We start from the raw sequence: 21,771 nt of genomic DNA, 5'->3' as shown, positions 1-21,771 counted from the left end.
GGAGATGTGACTTTGGATAATTCAGTGAGAATCTCAAGACTGTGAAGAAAATGAATGGTGTGGGATATGTGGCTGGCACACTGCTGGGCTGACTTTGCCTGAACAAGCCAGTCGTCCAGGTAAGGGAAGACGTGAATGTGCTGTCTCCTTAAGTGTGCGGCCACTGTCGCTAGGCACTTGGTAAAGACTCTGGGCGCTGTTGTCACCCCGAAAGGGAGTACTTTGAACTGATAATGCTGATCCTGAAGAGTGAACCTGAGATCTTTTTTGTGTGATGGGTGTATGGGTATGTGGAAATACGCATCTTTTAAATCTAGTGTTGCTAGGAAGTCTCCCTGACTGAGTAAGGGCAGAACCTGCTGGAGGGTGAGCATATGAAAATGCTCTGACAGAATGTATTGGTTGAGAGGGCGGAGGTCTAGTATAGGTCGTAGAGACCCGTCCTTTTTTGGGATTAAGAAGTACAGAGAGTACACCCCTGACCCCCGCTGTTCCATAGGCACGAGCTCTATGGCTCCTTTTTGCAGCATACTTAGTACTTCTTGCCGCAATAATGTCAAGTGCTCTGCGGACATAGGACGGTGTCTTGGTGGTATGTTGGGTGGATTGGATGTTAATTCTAGACAATAACCGTACTGTACAATTTCTCCAACCCACCTGTCTGTGGTGATGGATCTCCAGACTGGCGGGAACTGTTGGAGTCTCCCCCCGACCGGTGTTATGTGGGCGGGGGGCAGCGACAAGATGTCACTGTTTGTTAATGGCGGAGGACCTGGTGTTGTTGTGTCCTCGTCCTCTGCCTTTGGTGCTGGATCCACGATATCCACCCCTATTGTTTTTATTATAGGTACTCTGGGTACCTCCTTTACTGTACTGCTGCTGGGACCCCTGACCTCTAGCTGCTCCTCTATTCCCGGGGCGATGAAAGGAGCCACTCCGAAACTGCTGCGACTGTAGAGCCCCCATAGATTTCGCAGTTTCAGTGTCCTTTTTAATCTTTTCCAGTGTAGTGTCAACCTCGGGGCCAAATAAAAAGTCTGGGTTGACTGGTTGATTCAAGATATTATTTTGAATCTCAGGTTTGAAGCCTGATATTCTCAGCCATGCGTGCCTCCTCAACATCACACTAGTGTTGATTGCCCTTGCCGCAGTGTCAGCTGCATCTAGTGCGCATTTGATGGACGCATTCGTAATGAGTTGTCGCTCTCTGATGAGGAGCTCCGCTCCATCTTTGTATTCATCTGGTAGGTGTTCTAGCAGTGTTTCTAGTGTATCGTAGTGTGACCTGTCGTATCGGGCCAGGAGTGCCTGAGTGTTGGCAATGCGCCAGATGTTTGCTGCTTGCGCTGCTACCCTTTTGCCTGATGTTTCTAGCACTTTGGACTCCTTGTCTGGAGGAGGAGCATCACCTGTAGTCTGCGAGTTAGCTCTCTTGCGAGCATTAGAAACTACCATGGAGTCCAACGGCAATTGACCCTTAATGTACATTGGGTCTCCGGGTGCTGGTTTGTATTTCTTTTCTATTCTCAGGTTCAATACCCGTGCCCTGGTCGTTTCCTTAAAGATGTCCTTAGCATGTCTAAGAACCCCTTTTAATATTGGTAGAGTCTTGACTGTTCTTTCTGATGTAGAGAACGTGTCCTCCAAGAAATCCTCCTCCACAGAGTCAGAATGGAGTTCCACTCAGTGATTGGCAGCTGCCCTTTCAATGAGGGCGTTAAAAGCAGCAGTATCCTCAGTGGGTGATGGTTTGATATTATAAAGATGAGTGTCAGGAGCATCTTGTGGGTCAACTTGGTCAGTAGGGTCTCCCCATGCTTGATCTTTGTTTTGCTGTTGGTCATCAGGGTCATTATCCACAGGATAGGTGGTATCATCCCCAATATAGCCCTCTCCTGCATCCGCCTCCGAGTGTGTAGGAGAAAAAATGGTGGTTCCTGATGATAGGTTTGGAATGTTTCTACAAGCACTGGCGTCGAACCTGATGCCAGTTTCCTTTTCAGTGGAATCTTGTATGAGTCCAAAGCCTTCTCTGGAACAATTCTCCGCTTGCGGAACAACAGCCTACCAGTGTCGGCCTCGATAAACTGGTCCTGCGAGTCCTCGACATCGGTTCTTTCCGTGGATACTGTTCGTGGTTGTTCGACACTCCTCCGAAGTTCGAACATCTTCGTGCCCCTGGTGGCGGCAATCCAAACTTGATCGGTGCTGGCGCCGAGTGAGCTTTAGCGACCTTGTGTGGTTCGGGACCCGTGCTTGGTTTGAGGGTTGCCCGTTCCCTGATGCGCTTTAGGGACTCCGACACCTGTTGCAACGTGAATGCAGACGGTGCTTTGGAACCGATAGGCTCTTTGGAGACAGGCCTCGACGCGGTCTCCGGTTTCTTCCCAGCCTTCGGGTTTTCGATCCAAAGTTTGGGATCGACGCCCTGTCGATCCGATATTTTGGCAGTCGCCGCACTCTTCGGTGTTGACGTAGTCGGATTGACCACCGTGACCTTGGTGGTTGGTGCCCCAACCTTCGGTGCCATAGGCCGTTGCGTCTTCTCGGGACCGAGGGGCTTCCTCTGTGTCTCGGTGCCGAAGGCCTTTTTTGGGTTTTCGGCACCGAAGTCCTTCTTTCTTTAGTCGGCTCCGATGTCCTTTTTCGGTGTAGACGGATTGGAGGGCTTAGATGCCTTCGATCCGACCTGAACCATTTGCACTTTCGGTTTCGCTTTGACCGGTGCTGGGTTTGGTTTCGCTTTCACTGAATCAAATCCAGTCTTTTTTGATATTGTTGGCTCTTTTGAAATGTTCGAAGCCGGGCCTTCAGGCGGGGCTATAGAACGATCCGACTGATCTTGGGTAAGGCCCGAGGGCGATCCCTCGACCTGAGCCTTATGAAGACTGTGTCCTTCGGCCTCCGCATCGACGGATTGGCCTAGCTCCTCGCCCGAGCTATCTTCCTCAGCCCCAAGGGCCTCATCGTCGTCTCCTACCTCGTCGACGACGTCTTCGTCCTCGAAGATCACCTCATAATAGTCGTCAGAATGGGATTCATGCTCCGAAGCATGGCTCGAGTCCATCTCTTCGACGCTCTCGACTTCTTCATCCTCGGTGCTGAATATGTTAACCGGGTTAGGCGCCGACTGTTTGGCCTCCAATCTAGCCACCCGTCGATTCCGAAGTGTCTTCTTTGACCGGAACCGGGCGCAGGCCATACACCTTGACTCATCATGATCCGGTGATAAACATTTGTTACACACCGAATGGACATCGACGTGTGGATATTTCGCATGACATAAAGGACATCTCTTGAAGGGAGTCCTCGATTCCATCCTCGAACGTTGATCGATGTTCGGACCGAAACTAGGTCCGAGAAGTGCGAATAAAGTCGAGACCAAGTCTAATAAGTTGTCGATACCGAACGCAAACAATACCGACGATACCTAAAGGCTTTTGGCCTTAAATAAAGTTTTCCTAACTTGAGCTAAGATAAGCACATCCGAACCCAATGGCGGAAAAAAACAATCTGAGGATGGAGAGGATGCCCATGCGCACTGTAGTCCAGAGGAGGAGCCACCTATCTCGTGATACTTCGAAGACTCTTCCAGGACAACAATGTGCAATCATCCGGACCCAACACTAGGAGGCGATCTATGCACAGATATGAATTCAGCAGCCCACATGCCTCGAACACATATATCCCTTTTCTTGGTCTGGCATTTGAAAATGGTTGAGCTTTCTAAAATGCTTGATATCCCCAGAGGCAGATTTAAGGTGGACGTCAATGTATATAAAAATGTTTGATGGATCCCTCTAGGTAAGAGACCACATGGTCATGTTTATTTACATCTTGGTCAACAGGCTTCCTTTACTAATTATTAAGTGTGGTGGCAAAGGAACTAGCTCTCTCGCTTTAGGTTGTGAAGGAGACTTACCCATTTTGACTTTGAAAAACCTGATGCTTCCAGTAAGTCCATATATCTGCATTGCTGTTTTTCTTGTATTAAGGCATGCTGGTGTGCAAATTGCCACCTGGTACCACAGGTAAAATGGGAGCAATTTACATCTACAGGGTTAGTTGCCCCCACATGATATTTCTTAAGGTACGTTATTTACATCCTGGCTACTCTGCAAGGCCCCTATATGAAGGTTCCAGTTTGCAATTCCACTTGACATCTTGTAAATATTTATCATTTTGAGTATATTATTTAATTGTGTATGCATTGAATTACTTTTCCATTCTAAAAAACAAACATTGGTTGGACACGGATTTACATTATTCTTTTTGTGTGTTGCTCCGTGCTGAATTTGTAGTTCACAACACCTCCCTGATCCAATCTTGGAATGCTGTAGATCATTACAGAGAGTCAGGTTTAACACTGTGAACACTTTGACAAACGCACTAATAACAAATGCAACAACAGTAGGGCGACATTCCTTTTGTGAACTGTTTCACATATATGATCAGGAGCAGCTATACATTGTTTAGCACTAATAGACCTTCTAATCCCTAGTTCAGGGGGTGCTACAAAGGTCTCATTTTCATTGTATACATTTGTAATTTTATATTTAGTCGTGTGTGAATTAAAGTACTTTTTCTTTGTAAAAATAAAATACTGGACATTGATTTATTAAAAATTATTGTGCACTTTGTGGAGTGCTTTAATGTTTATTTAACCATCTTTAGTTGTTTTAATTCATTCATTGAGCTTTATGTATCCCATTAACTTTCGGAAATGTCTTGCTTCAGTCAAATGTTTGATAGCCAATAATCTTTCCAAAGTTGAATATAGATAAGACAAAGGTGTCGGTACTAGAAACTCATCCATAGATTGAGCTGCTGTACGCTTGACTTCTGGACTGCTGTTCTGTAGTCACTAGCTTTTGGCCTCTGCTATTATGACCAAAATTGTAGCTATTAACAACGATCTTAATTTCTGCCCATATGTCACCAAGATCGCTGGTACACACTGCTCAATGTTGAAGTGGTTAAGGAAAATTCTACATAGCCTCCAAGTTGACGAGCGAAGGTTGGCGATTCAGGCACTTCTCATCTTGTTTGTTTTATAGGAATGCACTCTAGCATGGCTAACCTAAATATCTTACCTGTCGCCTTCAGATTGTGCAAAATGCAGCCAGTTAATTTATATCAGCGTGCTTTGTTAAATACCAGTTGGACTACCACATTACCCGTGAGTAAAGCAGGCTGAAGCTCATTCTTGGCTGCCGCTCCTGTTCCCAGTACATCAGAGATAAAATACTCAGTCCATGTGAGTGCAGGGAGAGTGATGTGGCTGTGAGAGTGCAAATGAAGCACATTAAAGCCAGACACTGCCAATGCCCATTAAGGTCTGCCCTAGAAACAGCATTAGTTGCCTCTTCAGTCTCATAGAATAATAAATAAAATAAAAAAAAAATCAAACAAAAATACATACCTACATACATACATACATGGAGGGGACTTTGGGTCAGCACTTCCATTTTTTATCCCCATCACAGCATAAAGCATGGGGCAAAGGGTCAGTTCACTTGAGCGTTTGGCTCTCTTGAATTGCGCGTGGTAGAGCATGTTTTCTTTCTTGTCATTTGTGTGGCACATGCGTGCAAGAAAGAATAAGGCAAAAGAACCCAAAGGCTGAAGGAGGATCCAGTGTCTCTTAATGCAAGTTTAAAATACAATATATTCACCAAGAATAGTGTAAGTCCTGTACACAGCCAACATTAAGACAAGCTGCAAATAAGTACTACCTGGTTGTGCCTCACCTACTGAGCAAGAGGAGACTCCAAAGTTGGGACTGCACATAAATACCAGGACCAGTCTCCAGTTAATTGCTCAAGTTTAAATTCAAAATAAATTCAAAGACTCATCGATTTCCCAATATTTTTTATACAAATTCTGCAAGTTAAAACGTCACCAGAAAGGCCTACAAAAACATCACCTTACAACAATGGCACTTTAGAAGGCATATTTTTACAATCCGTCTATAAGCAGGATATAAATTCTGAACAAAGAATTGAAAATTTAAATAAAGAACCATTCAACAGTTTACTGTCAAATGTCTGACTGTACAAATACGTTTTACAGAGTAAAAGAGGTCATGCTTGGAGAAAAATCTATTTTCTACTAAAAGATGGATTTTGAATGCTGAGAAAGTATAATTTTATGCAGGAAAAATGGCAGAGATTGATATTAACTATATTTTACATCTTGTTTCCACAACATGCTTGTGTCACTTTTAAAATGTACAAAGTCAAAGGGAAACTTCAATGCATCATGCTATTTACCCATGTCAGGTAATTATACATATCTGAGAATAAGTATAAATGTTGATAATTTTAAGTTGACTTAAATTGGCAATACAAAAAAAGGAACATGGGTATGCAGCCAAATGTTTTCTTAATTACATTTTAAACAATTTTGTACAAAAATATTTCTGCATACTGTATAACAAAAAAACTTCTGTTCTGGCCTTGAATGCTATTAACATTGAACACAGCTGAGAACTAAATTGGAAGATCTAAGAACAGGAAATGAAAGTATACAACCAAGCACATGCTCAGGTACTTAAATAACAGTAGTCTTTGAATATAAAGTCTTTGTTCCAGTGTAAATAACAGTCAACATCTGTTTTGAATCGCTAGCGCTGGAAGATCTTGGTATTCCGCATTAAATGGCATATATTGAAGTTCAAGATAAAGGTCTCAAAACATATGCTCTCCTTAGTCGCAAGGATGAATAGTTGATACCGTCTGGAAAATCCACATCTCATTGGAAAATAAAATTCTAGCTCATTTTTTTTACATGACGTAGAAATATTTACAGTTGTACTTCAACTAACTTTTCTCAGGAGTTTCTCTTCCACTTGACCAAACTGTACAATCACAGACATCTCAGCTATAAATTGTTCGCAGCTTTCCTTTGTTACCTGCTTACAGTACCTGAAGTCAAGTGAACATATATTACCACAGCGTTTAAAGTAAGTGAGGCACTGATCTGTAATCTTATTGCAATCTGAAAGACAAAAAATACAGACATCATTGGAATCTTTTTACATGATTTAGTTTACTACAGATTTGTAGCTATGCAAATATGAAAAACACGAGATAGCCTCAAGCTGCAGCTAAAATTCAGCACAATTATATCTGGTGATCTTCTTTAATATTCATAAACAGTATAAAATAGCAATTTCATTCATCTGCAGGTGGAGTGGAGGTGAAAGAAAAAGTTACTTACTTATAATAAGTTACCTACCTCGTAAACATCGGTTTGTAGCTTGTAGTGGTGTTGATTCACATGGTTTGCATTCTCCTGCCAGCTAGTGTTGGGCTCAGACGTTGCAAGTTGTCTTTCTTTGACAAGTTCCTTTCGAGTCACAAGGTATGATGTGACTCCTCCCATAGTAGGGAATGTGCATGGGCACAGACTAGATGAACAAGTTACTTACCTTCGGTAACGATGTATCTGTAGGAAACATTAGTTAGTTAGATTCCTCACCTTAGAATATCCCCAGGCGTCAGGCTGGATCCGGAAAGATTTTTGTAGCAATACCCCTTGCGCGTCGCTAGGCGTCGTCTGCGGCTCCGCGTCCGTCGTTGGCGTCGTGCGCCGGAATGACGTCGTCAGAGTACTTAGACGCCGCCCTCGCGCGCTGACGTAAGTTCTTGTACATAGCTTTCCGCGCCAGGAACGCAGAGCCATGCAAGAGACCGACACTGGTGCCAAAAAAGTCTAGGTCCCTGAAAAGGATAACCTTAACCCTAGATGTCGGTTCGCAGAACGGGGAGGATGGGTGGGTCAGTGAGGAATCTAACTAACTAATGTTTCTTACAGATACATCGTTACCGAAGGTAAGTAACTTGTTCATCTGAAAGAAACACGTTAGTTAGATTCCTCACCTTAGAATAGATACCCCAGCAATACCAACCCCGGTGGTGGGTCTGCGAACCAAGATCACACCAGAAAGTCCTGGAGAACAGAACGGCCAAAGCGGCCGTCTCTCCGGACTTGGCTGTCCAGGCAATAGTGCTTGGCGAACGTGTGCAGCGAGGACCACGTCGCCGCCTAACAGATGTCCTGCAAGGGAACTCCACGCCCCAGGGCAGTAGTCGCCGCTGTGGGCCGGGTGCCAAAGAGTAACAGACCTTGATACACAAAACTACCCACCGTGAGATGGTCCGCTTGTGTACAGCTTTCCCCTTCTTAGCGCCAACGTATCCAACAAAAAGTTGGTCGTCCACCCGGAACTGTTTGGTGCGATCCAAATAGAAGGAGAGCGCATGTTTTGGGTCCAGACGGTTGAGCCTCTCTTCCTCTCTGGAAGGAGGCGGAAAGAAGGTGGGCAAGGTGACAGAATGTCCGATGTGAAAGGGGGTCACCACCTTCGGAAGAAAAGAAGGACGAGTCCGGAGGACAACCTTGTCCGGATGAACAGACAGAAAAGGAGGCTTAGATGACAGAGCCTGGAGCTCACTCACCCGTCTAGCCGAGGTGATAGCTACCAGGAAAGCAGTCTTAAGAGTCAGAAGACAATTGTGAAGAGGCTTAAAGGGAGCACACATCAGAAATGTCAGGACAAGATTCAAATCCCACTGAGGCATTACGAAAGGGACAGGAGGGAACATGTGGGTAATGCCTTTAAGAAAACGCGAAACTACAGGGGACTTGAAAAGAGAGGGCTGATCAGGAAGCCTCAAGAATGCAGAGATTGCAGAAAGATAACCTTTCAAGGTGTCCAGAGCAGAGCCCTGCTGGGCCAAAGAAAGAAGAAAGAGAAGAACCTCAGAAAGAGGGGCGGAAAGGTGATCCACAGCCTTTGCTGTGCACCATGCCACAAATTTGTTCCACCTGCAGGCGTATACCGTTTTTGTGGAGGGACGCTTGGCTGCCAGAATGACATTACAGACTTCAGGAGGCAAGTCAAATGGCATCAACTGCCGCCGCTCAATCTCCACGCATGAAGGTGGAGGCTGGACAGATACGGGTGAAGGACCGCCCCCTGTTGCTGCGACAGAAGGTCCTCCTGAAGAGGCAGACGTATCGGAGGATCAGTTAACATACTGAGTAGCTCGGGATACCAGTACCTTTGTGCCCAATCCGGAGCCACTAAGATGACTTGGGCCCGGTCGCGCTTGATCTTCTTCAGCACTCTGGGCAGAAGTGGTATAGGCGGAAAGGCGTACAACAGACCGCAACTCCACTCGCGACGAAAAGCGTCTCCAAGCTAGTGCCGCCTTGGAAATTCCAACACGCAGAACTGCTGACATTGCGCGTTCTCTTCGGTGGCGAATAGATCTAACCAAGGCTCTCCCCCACTGCAGAAAGAGACCTTGCGCCACGTCCGAGTTCAGACGCCATTCGTGATCCATCATGCACCGGCGGCTGAGTTCGTCTGCTCTGGCGTTCAGAGAGCCCGCCAGATGTTGAACCACCAGGGTGATGCCCTGGTGTTCCAGCCATGTCCAGAGGCGCAGAGCCTCCTCCTGAAAAAGGGTCCACGACCCCACCCCGCCCTGTTTGTTGCAATACCACATGGCGGTGGTGTTGTCCGTGAACACCTGCACAACACTTCCCCGGACAGAGGGAAGGAAGGCTTTCAGTGCAAGCCGGATCGCTCTCAGCTCCAAAAGGTTGATGTGGAGTTGTCTCCCCACCGGAGACCAGAGTCCTCTGATCTCTGACTCTCCCAAATGGCGCCCCCATCCCAGGAGGGACGCGTCCGTCACTACTACGTGCTCCGGTTGGGGTAGGGAGAGGCATCTGCCGCTGACCCAATCGCGGTCCGTGAGCCACCACTGCAACTGTTTCGCAGTGCCCTCCGAGATCAAGACCTGGTCGGACAGGTTGCCTTGGTGCTGGGCCCACTGAAACTTCAGGTCCCACTGCAGAGCCCGCATGCGTCGCCTGGCGCAATGCACTAACAGGATGCCGGAGGCCATCAGCCCCAGAAGCCGCAGCACCAACCTGACCGAAACCCAGGATAGAGGCCGAAAGATGGGAATCAGAGCCTGAATATCCCGGACCCGCTGTTCCGGAGGATAGACCCTGGACTGCGCCGAATCAAGAACCGCTCCGATGAAAAGGAGCTTCTGGGAGAGACTCAGGTGCGACTTCGGCACATTGATGGAGAACCCCAGCGAATGCAGGAGGTCGGCCGTAGTCTGGAGGTGGGAGACTACTTGCTGGGGCGAGCCCACCTTCAACAACCAGTCGTCGAGATAGGGGAAGACTGGAACCCCTGATCTGCGCAGATGAGCTGCGACCACCGCCATCACTTTCGTGAACACCCGAGGGGTACTGGTGAGGCCGAAGGGGAGCACGGTAAACTGAAAATGCTCTTGGCCCACCGTGAACCGCAGGTAACGCCGATGGGCCGGCAGGACGGGGATGTGGAAATAAGCGTCCTGCAAGTCCAACGCTACCATCCAGTCTCCAGGATCGAGGGCAGCCAGAACCTGAGCTAGCGTGAGCATCTTGAACCGCTCCTTCCGAAGGAAGGCGTTGACGTTCCTGAGGTCCAAGATAGGGCGTAGGCCCCCTTTGCCCTTCTAGGGAACCAGAAAGTAGTGGGAATAGCAACCACGACCTACTTCTGGCCCAGGAACGCGCTAGACGGCCTCTTTGGCCAAGAGGGCCGTGACTACCTCCCGCAGTAGATTCAAGTGATCCTCCGACATACGGTGGCATGGCTGGAGGGGTCGTCTCGAAGGGGAGCGAGTAGGCCCTTCGGACGATTTGCAGCACCCACCTGTCCGAAGTAATGGACCGCCAGTGGAGCAGGTGATGGCGAACTCTGCCGCCCACTGGGGTGGGATGGGCCTGAAAGCACGGACTAGGAGGGCTTTGAGGCGGATGCTGCCGGGGTGGATGTGGACTGACTGGCACGTTGTTCTCCCATACCGCCTCGGCGGAAACCACGTCCGCACGCAGGTTGATTTTGTGGCCGGTGGCTGGGCGGACGTGAGGAGGCGCCCCTTCCCTGGCCACGAAAGGGGCGAAAGGCGGAAGTTTGCGGCCGTGGGGCGGAGAGACCCAAGGACTTGGCCGTAGCCCGGGAGTCCTTGAAACGAGCCAGCGCACTATCCGCCTTCTCACCAAAAAGGCGATGTGCCATCGAAGGGCATGTCCATGAGAGAAATCTGGACATCCCCCGAGAAAGACGTGGATCTCAGCCAGGCGTGACGCCGAAGCGCCACCGTGGTGGAAATCGCCCTACCCAGGGAGTCCGCGGTGTCTAGTCCACACCGTATAGCATGTCGTGCCGCATCTCGCCCATCAGCAAGTGTCTGGGTGAGCCGTGTCCGGACCTCCACCGGACACTGGGGCAGCACGTCCTCCACCGCATCCCACAGAGAGTGGGAGTAACGGTCCAAGAGGCAAGCGGTGTTCAAAGACCGCAGCCCCAAACTCAGGGACGAGAACAGTTTCTTCCCGAACTGTTCCAACCTCTTGGATTCCCTGTCCGGGGGAGCGGATGGGAAGGAGGACTGGGAAGTAGAGGCCTGGATAACCAGACTCTCAGGGGTGGGGTGTTGGGACAGGAAACTGGGGTCGCCCGGAGCAGGGCGGTGGCACCGGGCTACGTTCCGATCCACAGGAGGGACTGTGGAGGGCTTGGACCAAGTGCCCTGTAGAACGTCGACGAGGGCCTCATTGAACTGCAGCAGAGGCTCTGTGGAGCTTGCTGTCGGTTGAAGCACCTCTGTGAGGACGTTAGTCCTCACGGCCACAGCAGGCAGTTCCAGCCCAAGGGCTTCGGCCGCCTTGCGCAGCACCACTGAAAAAGCTGCACCTTCCTCTGAGGCCACAGTCAGAGGAGAGATGAAGCCAGTGTCCGGGGAGGTATCCAGACCACTGGCATCCCCCAGTTCGTCTGCCCAGTCCTGTGAAAGTTGGCCCTGTGCGGCCAGAGGGTCCTCAAACCCCTCCCAGTCGCCCCCGTCATCCGATTCCTGATAAACAGGAGGAATGATCGGAGCCAGGCGGTGGATAAAGTGGTCATCCATCGGCGCCGGAAGCGGCATCGGGCGGCGCCGGGCCCGGAACGGGGACAAACTGGGGAATGGCGTCGTCCGGAGACGGCGCCGGAGGTGGTACCGGTGTCGGCGCCCAAGGAGGAGGAGTCACGAGGTCGACCGGCGCCGACAGAGATCCAGGGCAGGATCCCTCGGGGACCTGCGGCGTAGAGGCCGGAGCCGTTGACGGCGCCGGGACCGGAGTCACCGGCCCGCAAGTCTTCCAGTCGAGCCCGCGGGGCCTGAAGGCGCGCCAGCAGGCGTCAACGGCAGAGCCAAGCCTCTCATGGCCGTGGGGAAGGCACTGACCTACGCCGGCATCGCGTCAGTCCCAGGGACCGGAGGGTATGGGGACGGACGCGGCGCCTGCAGCTCCAACAGAGCCGCAGGGGTGGAACCACCTGAACCCTCGGCCGAGTCGCGCGAGGGGAGTCCGAAGAGCGATGTCGCCTCTTGGACTTTTTGGAGCGCTTCGACTTACACGAGGTGCCAGACGAGCGATGACGTTGACTGCGGGTCCGCGACCAGTCCTTGGACCTCCTCCTGGACCGGGACCTCGAGCGGCATGGAGCCGAGTGGCGGAGCTATAGAAGCTTGCGGGACCGCCTAGCCTTCAAGGTCAAAGCCTGACAGTCGAGGCACGACTCCGCGTCGTGGTCGGCCCCCAGGCAGTAGAGGCACCGGCGATGGTGATCCGTCACCGACATCAGTCGATGACAGGCATCACAGGCCTTAAACCCTGGCATCCTACCGGCACCAACAGACGAGTCGACCAAAAAGAGTCAAAAAAGTTAGTCAAAAATTGACTAGGGGTAAGCTCGTCCCAGATCGGCACTTACTGGCGCGGAAAAAAGAAGAACTGACGTCAGCGCGCGAGGGCGGCATCTAAGTACTCAGACGACATCATTCCGGCGCACGACGCCAACGACGGACGCGGAGCCGCAGACGACGCCTAGCGACGCGAATGGGGTATTGATACAAAAATCTTTCCGGATCCAGCCTGACGCCTGGGGATATTCTAAGGTGAGGAATCTAACTAACGTGTTTCTTTCAGATTGTTAGGTTATCGCACAGAGGGTGAGCGCAAGGAGTGGTTGATAGTGATAAAAAGGTGATCATGCAAACGGTGTTTAAAAGGAATATGCTACTTACCAGTATGCATCTGTTCTTGGCATGTAGAGCTGCAGATCTACACACTGTGCATAGATCGCCATCTGGTGTTGGGCCCGGATGTTGCAGTTGTTTTTCTCTTGGAAAGTGTTTGTAAGTCACGAGGTATGTGACTCCTCCTTTGGATCATATTGCGCATGGGCTTCGGCTCCATCCTCAGATTGTTTTTCGCCAGCAGGAAAATAATGGAGCTTTGTAAGAAACAGGAAAGATGCCCATGTGTGCTGTATCTAAATAAGATAAAACTGGAACAGATAAAGGTAGCCGGGGAGGCGCGTCGGCGTGTGTAGATCTGCAGCTCTAATGCCAAGAACAGATGCATACTGGTAAGTAGCACATTCCGTTCGAGGCATATGAGCTGCAGATTACACACTGTGCATAGATTGTGTAGCAGTACTCCCTCCTAGCTGCGACCACCAGTATCTGTTGCAGTTGTTTGAAAGAGTGTTTTGAGGACAGCCTGGCCCACACTAGCTTGTTGCTTAGTTTGCATATCTACACAATAGTGTTTAGTGAAAGTGTGCGGTGTAGACCATGTAGCTGCTTTGCAGATATCATCTAAGGGGATGTTCCCTAAAAATGCCATGGAAGCCCCTATCTTGCGTGTAGAGTGGGCTTTAGGGGGAACAGAGAGCGTTAGTTTCCGAACGGTTCCGAACTGGAGCGCGAAGAACACATCTGAGCCCGATGGCAGAAAAAAACAATCTGAGGATGGAGCCGAAGCCCATGCGCAATATAATCCAAAGGAGGAGTCACATACCTTGTGACTTCCAAACACTTTCCAAGAGAAAAACTACTGCAACATCCGGGCCCAACACCAGATGGCGATCTATGCACAGTGTGTAATCCGTAGCTCATATGCCTCGAACATAATGTATATACATAATTCTACACAGATGTGCACACAAGACACTAACTCCCAGTGAGAGTTGAGTGGATACATATGAATGTAAGCTTACAGATTAAGTAATATACACAGACTGTAAAGCAGTACTATCCTATGCATGCGGTTAGTCAGTGGATGTTGCAGTTGTCTGAATTAGAGTTCTTAATACTGTTTGGCCAACTCTAGCCTGTTCACAAGCAAGAATATCTACGCTGTAATGTTAGGTAAAGGAGTGTAGAGGTGACCATGTAGCTGTTTGAAGATGTCAGGTATGTGAATATTCCCTAGAAATGACATAATTGCCCCCTTATTCCTAGTAGAATGTGGACTAGGGGAAGTGGGGAGAACACTTTTTGGTTTAAGGTAAAATGTTTGGATACATTCAAGGATCCATCTAGCTATACCACCTTTTGATATCGGGTACCCATGACCAGGTTTAGCAAAGCCGACAAAAAAAAGCTGTTTTTTACGAAAAAGATTTGGTTTGGCCAGTTTAGTGCATTAAGGCTTTGCTGACATCCATTATGTGAAGCACCCCCTCAGCTAGAGTTTGGGTGAAGGAAAAAATACTGGTAATTCAACTGTGTCATTCGGGTAGAAAGGTGAGACCGCTTACGAAGGAATTTTTTATGGGGTCCGAGGACAACCCTATCCTTGTGGCATGGATAAAATGCTCTTGCAAAGCGAGGGCTTGCAATTTACATATGCACCTTAGTGAGGTGATGGCTATAAGGAAATTAATGATGGCTAGAATGAGGGACCCATGAGTCTAGTGAATACTATGTTATGGCTTTATAGAGCGTAGGTGAACTCACTTGAGGTCTTCCATAGAAATGCTTGAATGATTGGAATTTTGCAGAGAGAAATATGCCCTCTATTTTTTAATAAATGCAGCAATAACTGCAAGATAAACATATGGAAGTAGACGCTAACCCTGCATTCTGTAGCAAATAATGTATAGGAACCGCAGGCTTAAGAGGATCTAAAGTCTTGGAGTTACAATAGTGAACAAACCCTGTTCCCTTTGCTGCGCAGCAGATGCTAGCAGTAGGTCAGTGCAATTCCTTTAGAACAGCCATACATGGCTGGCTGGCCCACATGGGGACTACCAGGAGGAGATCGAGACATTTGCCGTAGATTCCTCACCATGTATGGAAGGAGCGGGAGAGTAGGAAAAGCAAAGGCAAATATCACTGACCACTTCATCTATAGGGCACTGCCCATGGACTGTGGGAACCTGGTGGCAAATCTTTGGCATTTTGCGTTTTCATGAGTAACAAATAGGTCTATTTGTGGAATCCCCAAATTTGAAAATAAGAAATTCCCACTTGTGGACTTGTTGAAGAGTCCTGCTGAGTAAATCTGCAAAGTCTTTGTCCACTCCCAGAACGTAATTCACTAGGAGATGTATTTGATGGTGTATCGGCCAATGGTAAATCATCTGCGCCAATGCCGAGAGCTGAGGAGAGGGAATGCCCCCCGTTTCTTTAGATAACACATGGATGTCATGTCGTAAGGTTTGACCAATACCACCGTGACTGGAATGTTCTGAAAGAAGGCTTTGAGGGCTAATTGAATGGCAATAAGCTTAAAGTAACTGATGTGAAACCCTTGTTGTTGGGGTGACCAGAGAACTTGAACTGTCATGTTGTGGGGATGCAACCCCAGAGTTAGGCATCTGTGGTAGTAGTGGTCACCTGCGAAATGGGGTCTGCAAAGGGCCTGCCCTCCAGCAATCTGCTGCTGTTCCACCAGTGCGGATAGCGAGGAGTTCTGGCCCTTACCAACACTAGATCTTGTAGATGACCGTCTGCCTGGAACCACTGCGTTGACAGGCACTGCAGTAGCATGTACATTCTGGAATGGGGAACTATGGCTATGTAAAAGGCCTTCATTCTTAAAAGACGCCTAACTGAAATACGACGATCTGGTTGAAATAGAGGCAGTAGCTGAAAAGCTAGCACTCGGAGGGGTTGGGGTTTGAGCTTCGGCAAAATTCTGGTTTTCATGGGGATTCGAAACTATCTGCTGATGTTGTGGGACAAGTTCGGTAGCTTCTCTCTGGAGCAATATCCCCACTTCTAGCATTAGCTCTAGGAGGTGGTGGTAGAAATTGCACCAGGGTTGCCAGTGCTGTAGTTAGTATATTTGATTGGGTGACGTGGAACTGTAGGAGGTAGCGAGAGTGCACCCTGTTCCAAGATTATATTCTTCCCCTATGAAAGGTATAACTTGCTGCACCCTCCGACCAGAAAGGAGTAGTCTAGGGTAGGGGGGGGGATGTGTGGAAGGTTATGGTCTGGAGGAATAGGTGCCTTGTTTTGAGTACCTCCGGTGTATTATTTGAGTGGCTGACTTCCGGAACCGGCTGCTACATCTGATGCCTGCGGTTTGTGCTTCAGCTTGCAAATACTCTGTGCATTAGAAACCAAGGAAACCAATGACTCCCATCACACAGCATGGGTAGATCTGCGTACAGACAACGCCCCAAAGAGCTCTAATAAAACCCACAGGAGCCACTTACAGGGCGCCATCACAAACACATTACGGCCTCAACCATGAATGCCCAGTGGGCACTAACAGTAGAAATTAGGCCTAATACTATCCTTAGTAGCACTGACCCAACTAACAGACCATCCCTCATTAATGCCCCCTCCCCGGGTCTTGGAAGTAACTGCCTAAATATTCATCACCCCTGTGTCTCCCTACCTAGTGACCAGTGACCTAGCTAAAACGAGCATACAACAAGAACCGAAAGGCAACACAGAACAGCCCTACTCAGTCAGTAGGCCTACCCCACACTCAGTGAGAGTAGAGCTTATGACAACTAGCTGCAACCAAGACTACCAGCGAGTAGAGGCACACTCAAGACTCTTTTTTCTTTTCTTTTTTTTTACACCAAAGCGCAGTGGAGTCCCTCCTCCGACGACCTGGGGAAGCTGTACACTTGACACCACTGACCAATGTGAATTGGCGTTTATTCCACACTACATCTCAAAGGGCTTCCATGATATAAACAGAGGAAACTTGTTATGCCTGTTTCAATATATTCCAGCACTAAAGGACCCGAATTCGGCCAAAATAATCTCTGTAAAGTTCGCTCAAATTCCAGGCAAAGGATCTGCGGACTCCACAATAACCACGTGGCAAAGAGCTGAGCTCAGAGAAGTTATCCTGAGTGAATAAATGACCTTTGAGAACTGGGATATTGAGCTGTTGAAACTTCATCCACCAAAATATCCCTGTCTTAATGCCACAGGCGGCCACTAGGCAGCTCAGAAGACTCCTGAGAGGGGCATGGGGCCCTACCCATGACTGGCTCCCAAGTGCAACTAAAGCGGCAAACTCCCTAGAAGTATTGTGTGCCCTCAACCAAAGAAATGCAAAATACAGGACAAGAAGCAGTGACGATGGGTGGAATCAGTTGGGGAATTTTCAAGGGGGCCCTCGCGAGGATTACACAATGCCAACAATAATAACTGTCCACAGGCCCAGAATCCCACGAGAGAACCCAAGATCACAATCATGTCGTGGAACGTAGCAGGCCTGAGGGAGATTCTGACAAGTAAATCAGCTGTGGCTTTCCTGAATAATAACGATACCATTTGCTTACATGAGACGTGGGCGCTTATACTCCAACAGTTCTACATGACTTCTATGAGCTTTTTAACTCAGCAAATTGCACCCCCTTATGTCGTTGGCCCTCAGTATGTCTCTCAATCTTGATCAAGCAAACTGGCAAAATCAGAGTTGTACCCCTCAACCAATACTCTCCAGTCTTCCAAGCTGCGACAATCTCAAGGCTTACAATGTGTCATAAAAGACCCCTCTCTTGCTGATAAACCGTTACCAAAATGAGCAGAAAGCATTAAAACAGAGAGCCACTGACAACCTTTGCAGATGTCTACAAACCACTCTTCTGGACCACGCCTCACATGAAGTCCTGGCTCACAAGTGACTTCAACATCAGGGACTTGGGAAGTGCCAGCATCCCTGTTCGTAAAGGTAAGGACGGAAAAAAATAAACAACCTGCTAAAAACTTTCAACTTAATCGCTATCGAACATGCTCCAAAATCCCAAGTTCCACATCTTCAGCCACCCTCCACTTTCAAAGAAATCTTAACAATTGACTACACCTTTCTGTCTGAATCTCTTGCGAACCATCTCACCATCATTGACTTTCTTGGCAGAAATTAAAGCAAACAAACTCCTGACCTTAACCCTCGAAGCTCCCATGGCTCCCACATTCTGTGCAGTGGGCTCCTCTATACGAGTCAAAGCAACAAATCTAGGTTAGGTGGATCAAATGGACCAGTGCTCTGGAAGTAATGAATAACACATGGGGCAGACGGACTACTGAACTTATGGATTCTCTACAAGCGTCTGGGGCTGCAAGCAACCCCCAACAGCGACAGGGAACATGCAGACCAACCAATAGTATAACAAGGCCATCATTACTTCATGAAGAAGGTCCATGCGTAGTCACAAATGCAACCCAACTATTAAAACTGAAATGGGCATCATCAACCTGTGCAAAGAACATTAAAAAACTGTTTGGGAAACTAAGGAAGCATCAGAAGAAAAGGAATGGCTAAAGGTACACCAAATGCTTCTAGAACTACATTACCAGACTAAAAACTGCAAATCCATCCAGGGAATATGGAGTCCTGGAAAGAGCCTGGGTGACTCATGTCACAGCGCTGTACGCCAACAATCCAACAGCATCAGGGTATACGGGCGAGTAGGGGGCCACCGACCAGCCCACAAGGAATCAGCTGGATTTCGTTACGATAGCCGAGGTTTGTAAAATCATCAAGGCACGAAACAATGATGGTGCACCAGGAACCAATGGCATTCCAGCCAGAGTCTTTAAATGTGCCCCTGTGGAATGGGCAAGGTTCTGACTCCCCTATTCAATCAAGCTTTCGTCTCTGTCCAAATACCAGATGCCTGGAGGGACTCCATCCTGTGTCCTATACTTAAGAAAGGTGACCCAACAAAGCCATCCAATTACCGTCTGATTGCCTTGTTGGATTTAGAGGCAAAAACATATGCCCGACTGTTACTTAAACACCTTGAGGCCTGGGTTCTAGACAACGATTTTCACCCATTTTTTCAGACAGGCTTTTGTGCGGCAGCATCAACCATAGATAACATCACAACACTTGCTGTCCTAAGCCATCAAGTAGCCCAAAGAAAACAATTACCACTTCTCTGCTGTTTTATCTATTATAGCGCCGCCTTTGACAAAGTTGATCGTCCCACGCTTTCGAGGAAGTTAAACACATGTTCCCTCAAACCTCTTAGGGGCCATAGTCTCTTTACTCAGACACAGGGGTCAGGGTGAGGATAGGGTCACATACTGTCACCTCCAAAATTCCTATCCAAAGTGGTCTGAAGCAAGACTGCGTCCTCGCTCCCCTGCTCTTTAATGTATATACAGCAGATTTGGGCAAAAGCCCTGGCAAACAGCTGTCTGCCCCCTCTCCCCGGATTAGGTCAGTCAACACATCCTCCAATATGAAGATATTGCAATAATGGACCACACCAAAATAGGCACGCAGTGAGTATACAGCGAGCACTAAGCAGCCTTCATAAATACAACGAAAAGAACTATCTTACGATCAACCAGGATAAGACTAAAGTCGCGGTCTTCGGCTGCCATAAAAAAAAGAAATTTATTTCCTGGCAAACGGGGGCCATGACCATTAAAACAGCACCGAAATATAATTATCTGGGAGTTTGGTTTTCAGAGACCTCCAAACCCTCGACTCACTTAGGCTCACAAAAAAAAGAAAGCTGCAGCCATCACATAAGAGCTCGCCTGCTTTAAGAATCTAAAAATTGCCTCTGCTGCTCATTCCTGAAAGTTATAAAAGCTGGTCTCCTCCCAGCGCTACACTATGGGCACCAGGCTTTTCCTGGTGCCTGTGCTCAGAGTCTAGAACACATGAAGTGTTCAGATCTGAAGAAAGCTTTTCAACTACCCAGGCATCTTCGTAGGTCTAGGACCAGCCTGGAATTCGGCCTGACAAATACTAAATTGGGAGGTGGACATCTTGAAATATTATGTACGCATACTAAAAGCACCAGCAAATTCACTTAAGACGTGCCTGAAAGACGTCTTTGAGAGCCTAGAGAACCACGGCATTTCCATCTACAGAAGGCAATTACACCTCTTCAAATTGTAGCATCTGCATTAACAACCGACACCATCTCTTTCTTGACCTGGAAGAAGGCAATCAACCGGCAGCTGCGCTTAGCCTCATATATCAGCAAGACATCGCCACACTAAGTCTACAAACATTCTAGTCGCTCTGAACACCACCTATCTGGCCGCAAGTCCCCAGCCATACCTCTCAGAATCCATCAATCGTCATATGTGTAGAGATATTCTGTACATGCGGCTCCTTGGTCTTCCAATAGCAGACTTCAATCCAGCATGGGTCATTCCAGAAAGGAGGGGGCATGCAGACTATGCAATTTTAAGCAAGAATCATGGTTACACCACTTGTGCTGCTGTCCCTCTAGACGCTGCTAGAAGGTCCTTGCTGAAACCAATCTTCTTGATGAAGGGAGCCCTTACTTGCCAGGAGGCCTCTGCGATACGCTTTTCTCAATCAGACATAAGTTCTCTATCAAGGTGTGGCAAATTTGTCAAAGAACATAGAGCTCACCTCTGACCTCGAACTAATGACTCAACCTGTTAGTTACATGCAAAAGCTGATAACTGACAACTGTTGCTTGAAACCCAGAATTGTCTGAGTACATGGCTATATTTAATTACCAGGACTAATAACTAGCCCGAAGCCACCATTTGGCACTAGTGCACTTAATTCATTTTTGCCACTTTGGCTGAGGTTCTGGGCGCAGGTACTGTAGAGATTACCAGCTCACACATATGCAAAAAACACCTTTTTTGGCACCTTTCTCAAAAGACTGTACCGATGGGGAAATAATTCAGCCAGGTCACCTACTGCCCATATCAATACTCTGCATATGCTGCTTCATATTTAAAACTTGGCTAGTCGTAAAATCTTAATCTAAAGGCGAGTCTTGCCTAGAGAGCAGGATTACAGAATTAGTGTTTCATCACTGTGTGACAGTACCTACTGCTACCTGCTTGCCTGCAGCATCTATGTTTTTGTCATCTATCAGATGGAGGGGTATTCCTTGTGCCAAGTGTAAATACCCCTCTAAGTACCATGTGGACAATAAGGGAATCCTGGTGAAACATGTCCGCAAAAGAAGATTGCAGTCTAGAAGTGAGATCTTACAGTTTATCTCTACCCTTCATGTCCACCCATGTTCGGTTTAGATATTTTAAACTACTAGTGGCGCATTTGAGTATGCTTTTAAGCATCAACATGAATTGTACAGACCGCCAACCTTCAGAGAGCATTTTAATAGGGAAACCATCCTTTTCCTGCACCCGGAGCTTAACCTTGTGGTGGTCCGCCCCATGTAGAACCACATAATAGGCTGCTGGGTGAGCAGGGTTTGAAAGGGATTGCCCCCAGAGAGGGGTTGCCTGGAGGGTCCACAATCTAATTGTGCTAAGAATCATAATATGGGTTTGACTGGTCTGCACAGGGTCCTCTTCAGAGTCAGTGTGAATGGACTCAGCCAGGGATAGAGTGTGAGGGTGCGTGAGATGGTGAAGGTGCGGCTGATGGTGTGGGTTCCCTAGTTATTTTTTGGGGATAGAATAAGCC

The 21,771-nt window shown here is 48.1% G+C and overlaps 1 protein-coding gene across 6 annotated transcripts in view; it reads right to left on the bottom strand.

Annotated features, from left to right (window-relative positions):
* Positions 1-5,856: 5,856 nt before the first annotated feature.
* The window catches only part of KDM2B (lysine demethylase 2B), a 759,008-nt gene continuing 743,093 nt past the window's right edge, over positions 5,857-21,771 (bottom strand). For all 6 annotated transcript variants that reach the window (XM_085636000.1, XM_085636002.1, XM_085636001.1 and 3 more), the window contains one exon: positions 5,857-6,999. In XM_085636000.1, the coding sequence (XP_085492126.1) occupies positions 6,818-6,999 (182 nt within the window). In that variant the 3' untranslated portion in view covers positions 5,857-6,817. The remainder of the gene's footprint in view (positions 7,000-21,771) is intronic.

Source organism: Triturus cristatus, chromosome 11 (genome assembly GCF_964204655.1).
Source record: "Triturus cristatus chromosome 11, aTriCri1.1, whole genome shotgun sequence".
NCBI classification, from domain to species: domain Eukaryota; kingdom Metazoa; phylum Chordata; class Amphibia; order Caudata; family Salamandridae; genus Triturus; species Triturus cristatus.
Note: the sequence above shows the minus strand (reverse complement) of the source record. Positions and strands in the feature narration are given on the sequence as shown.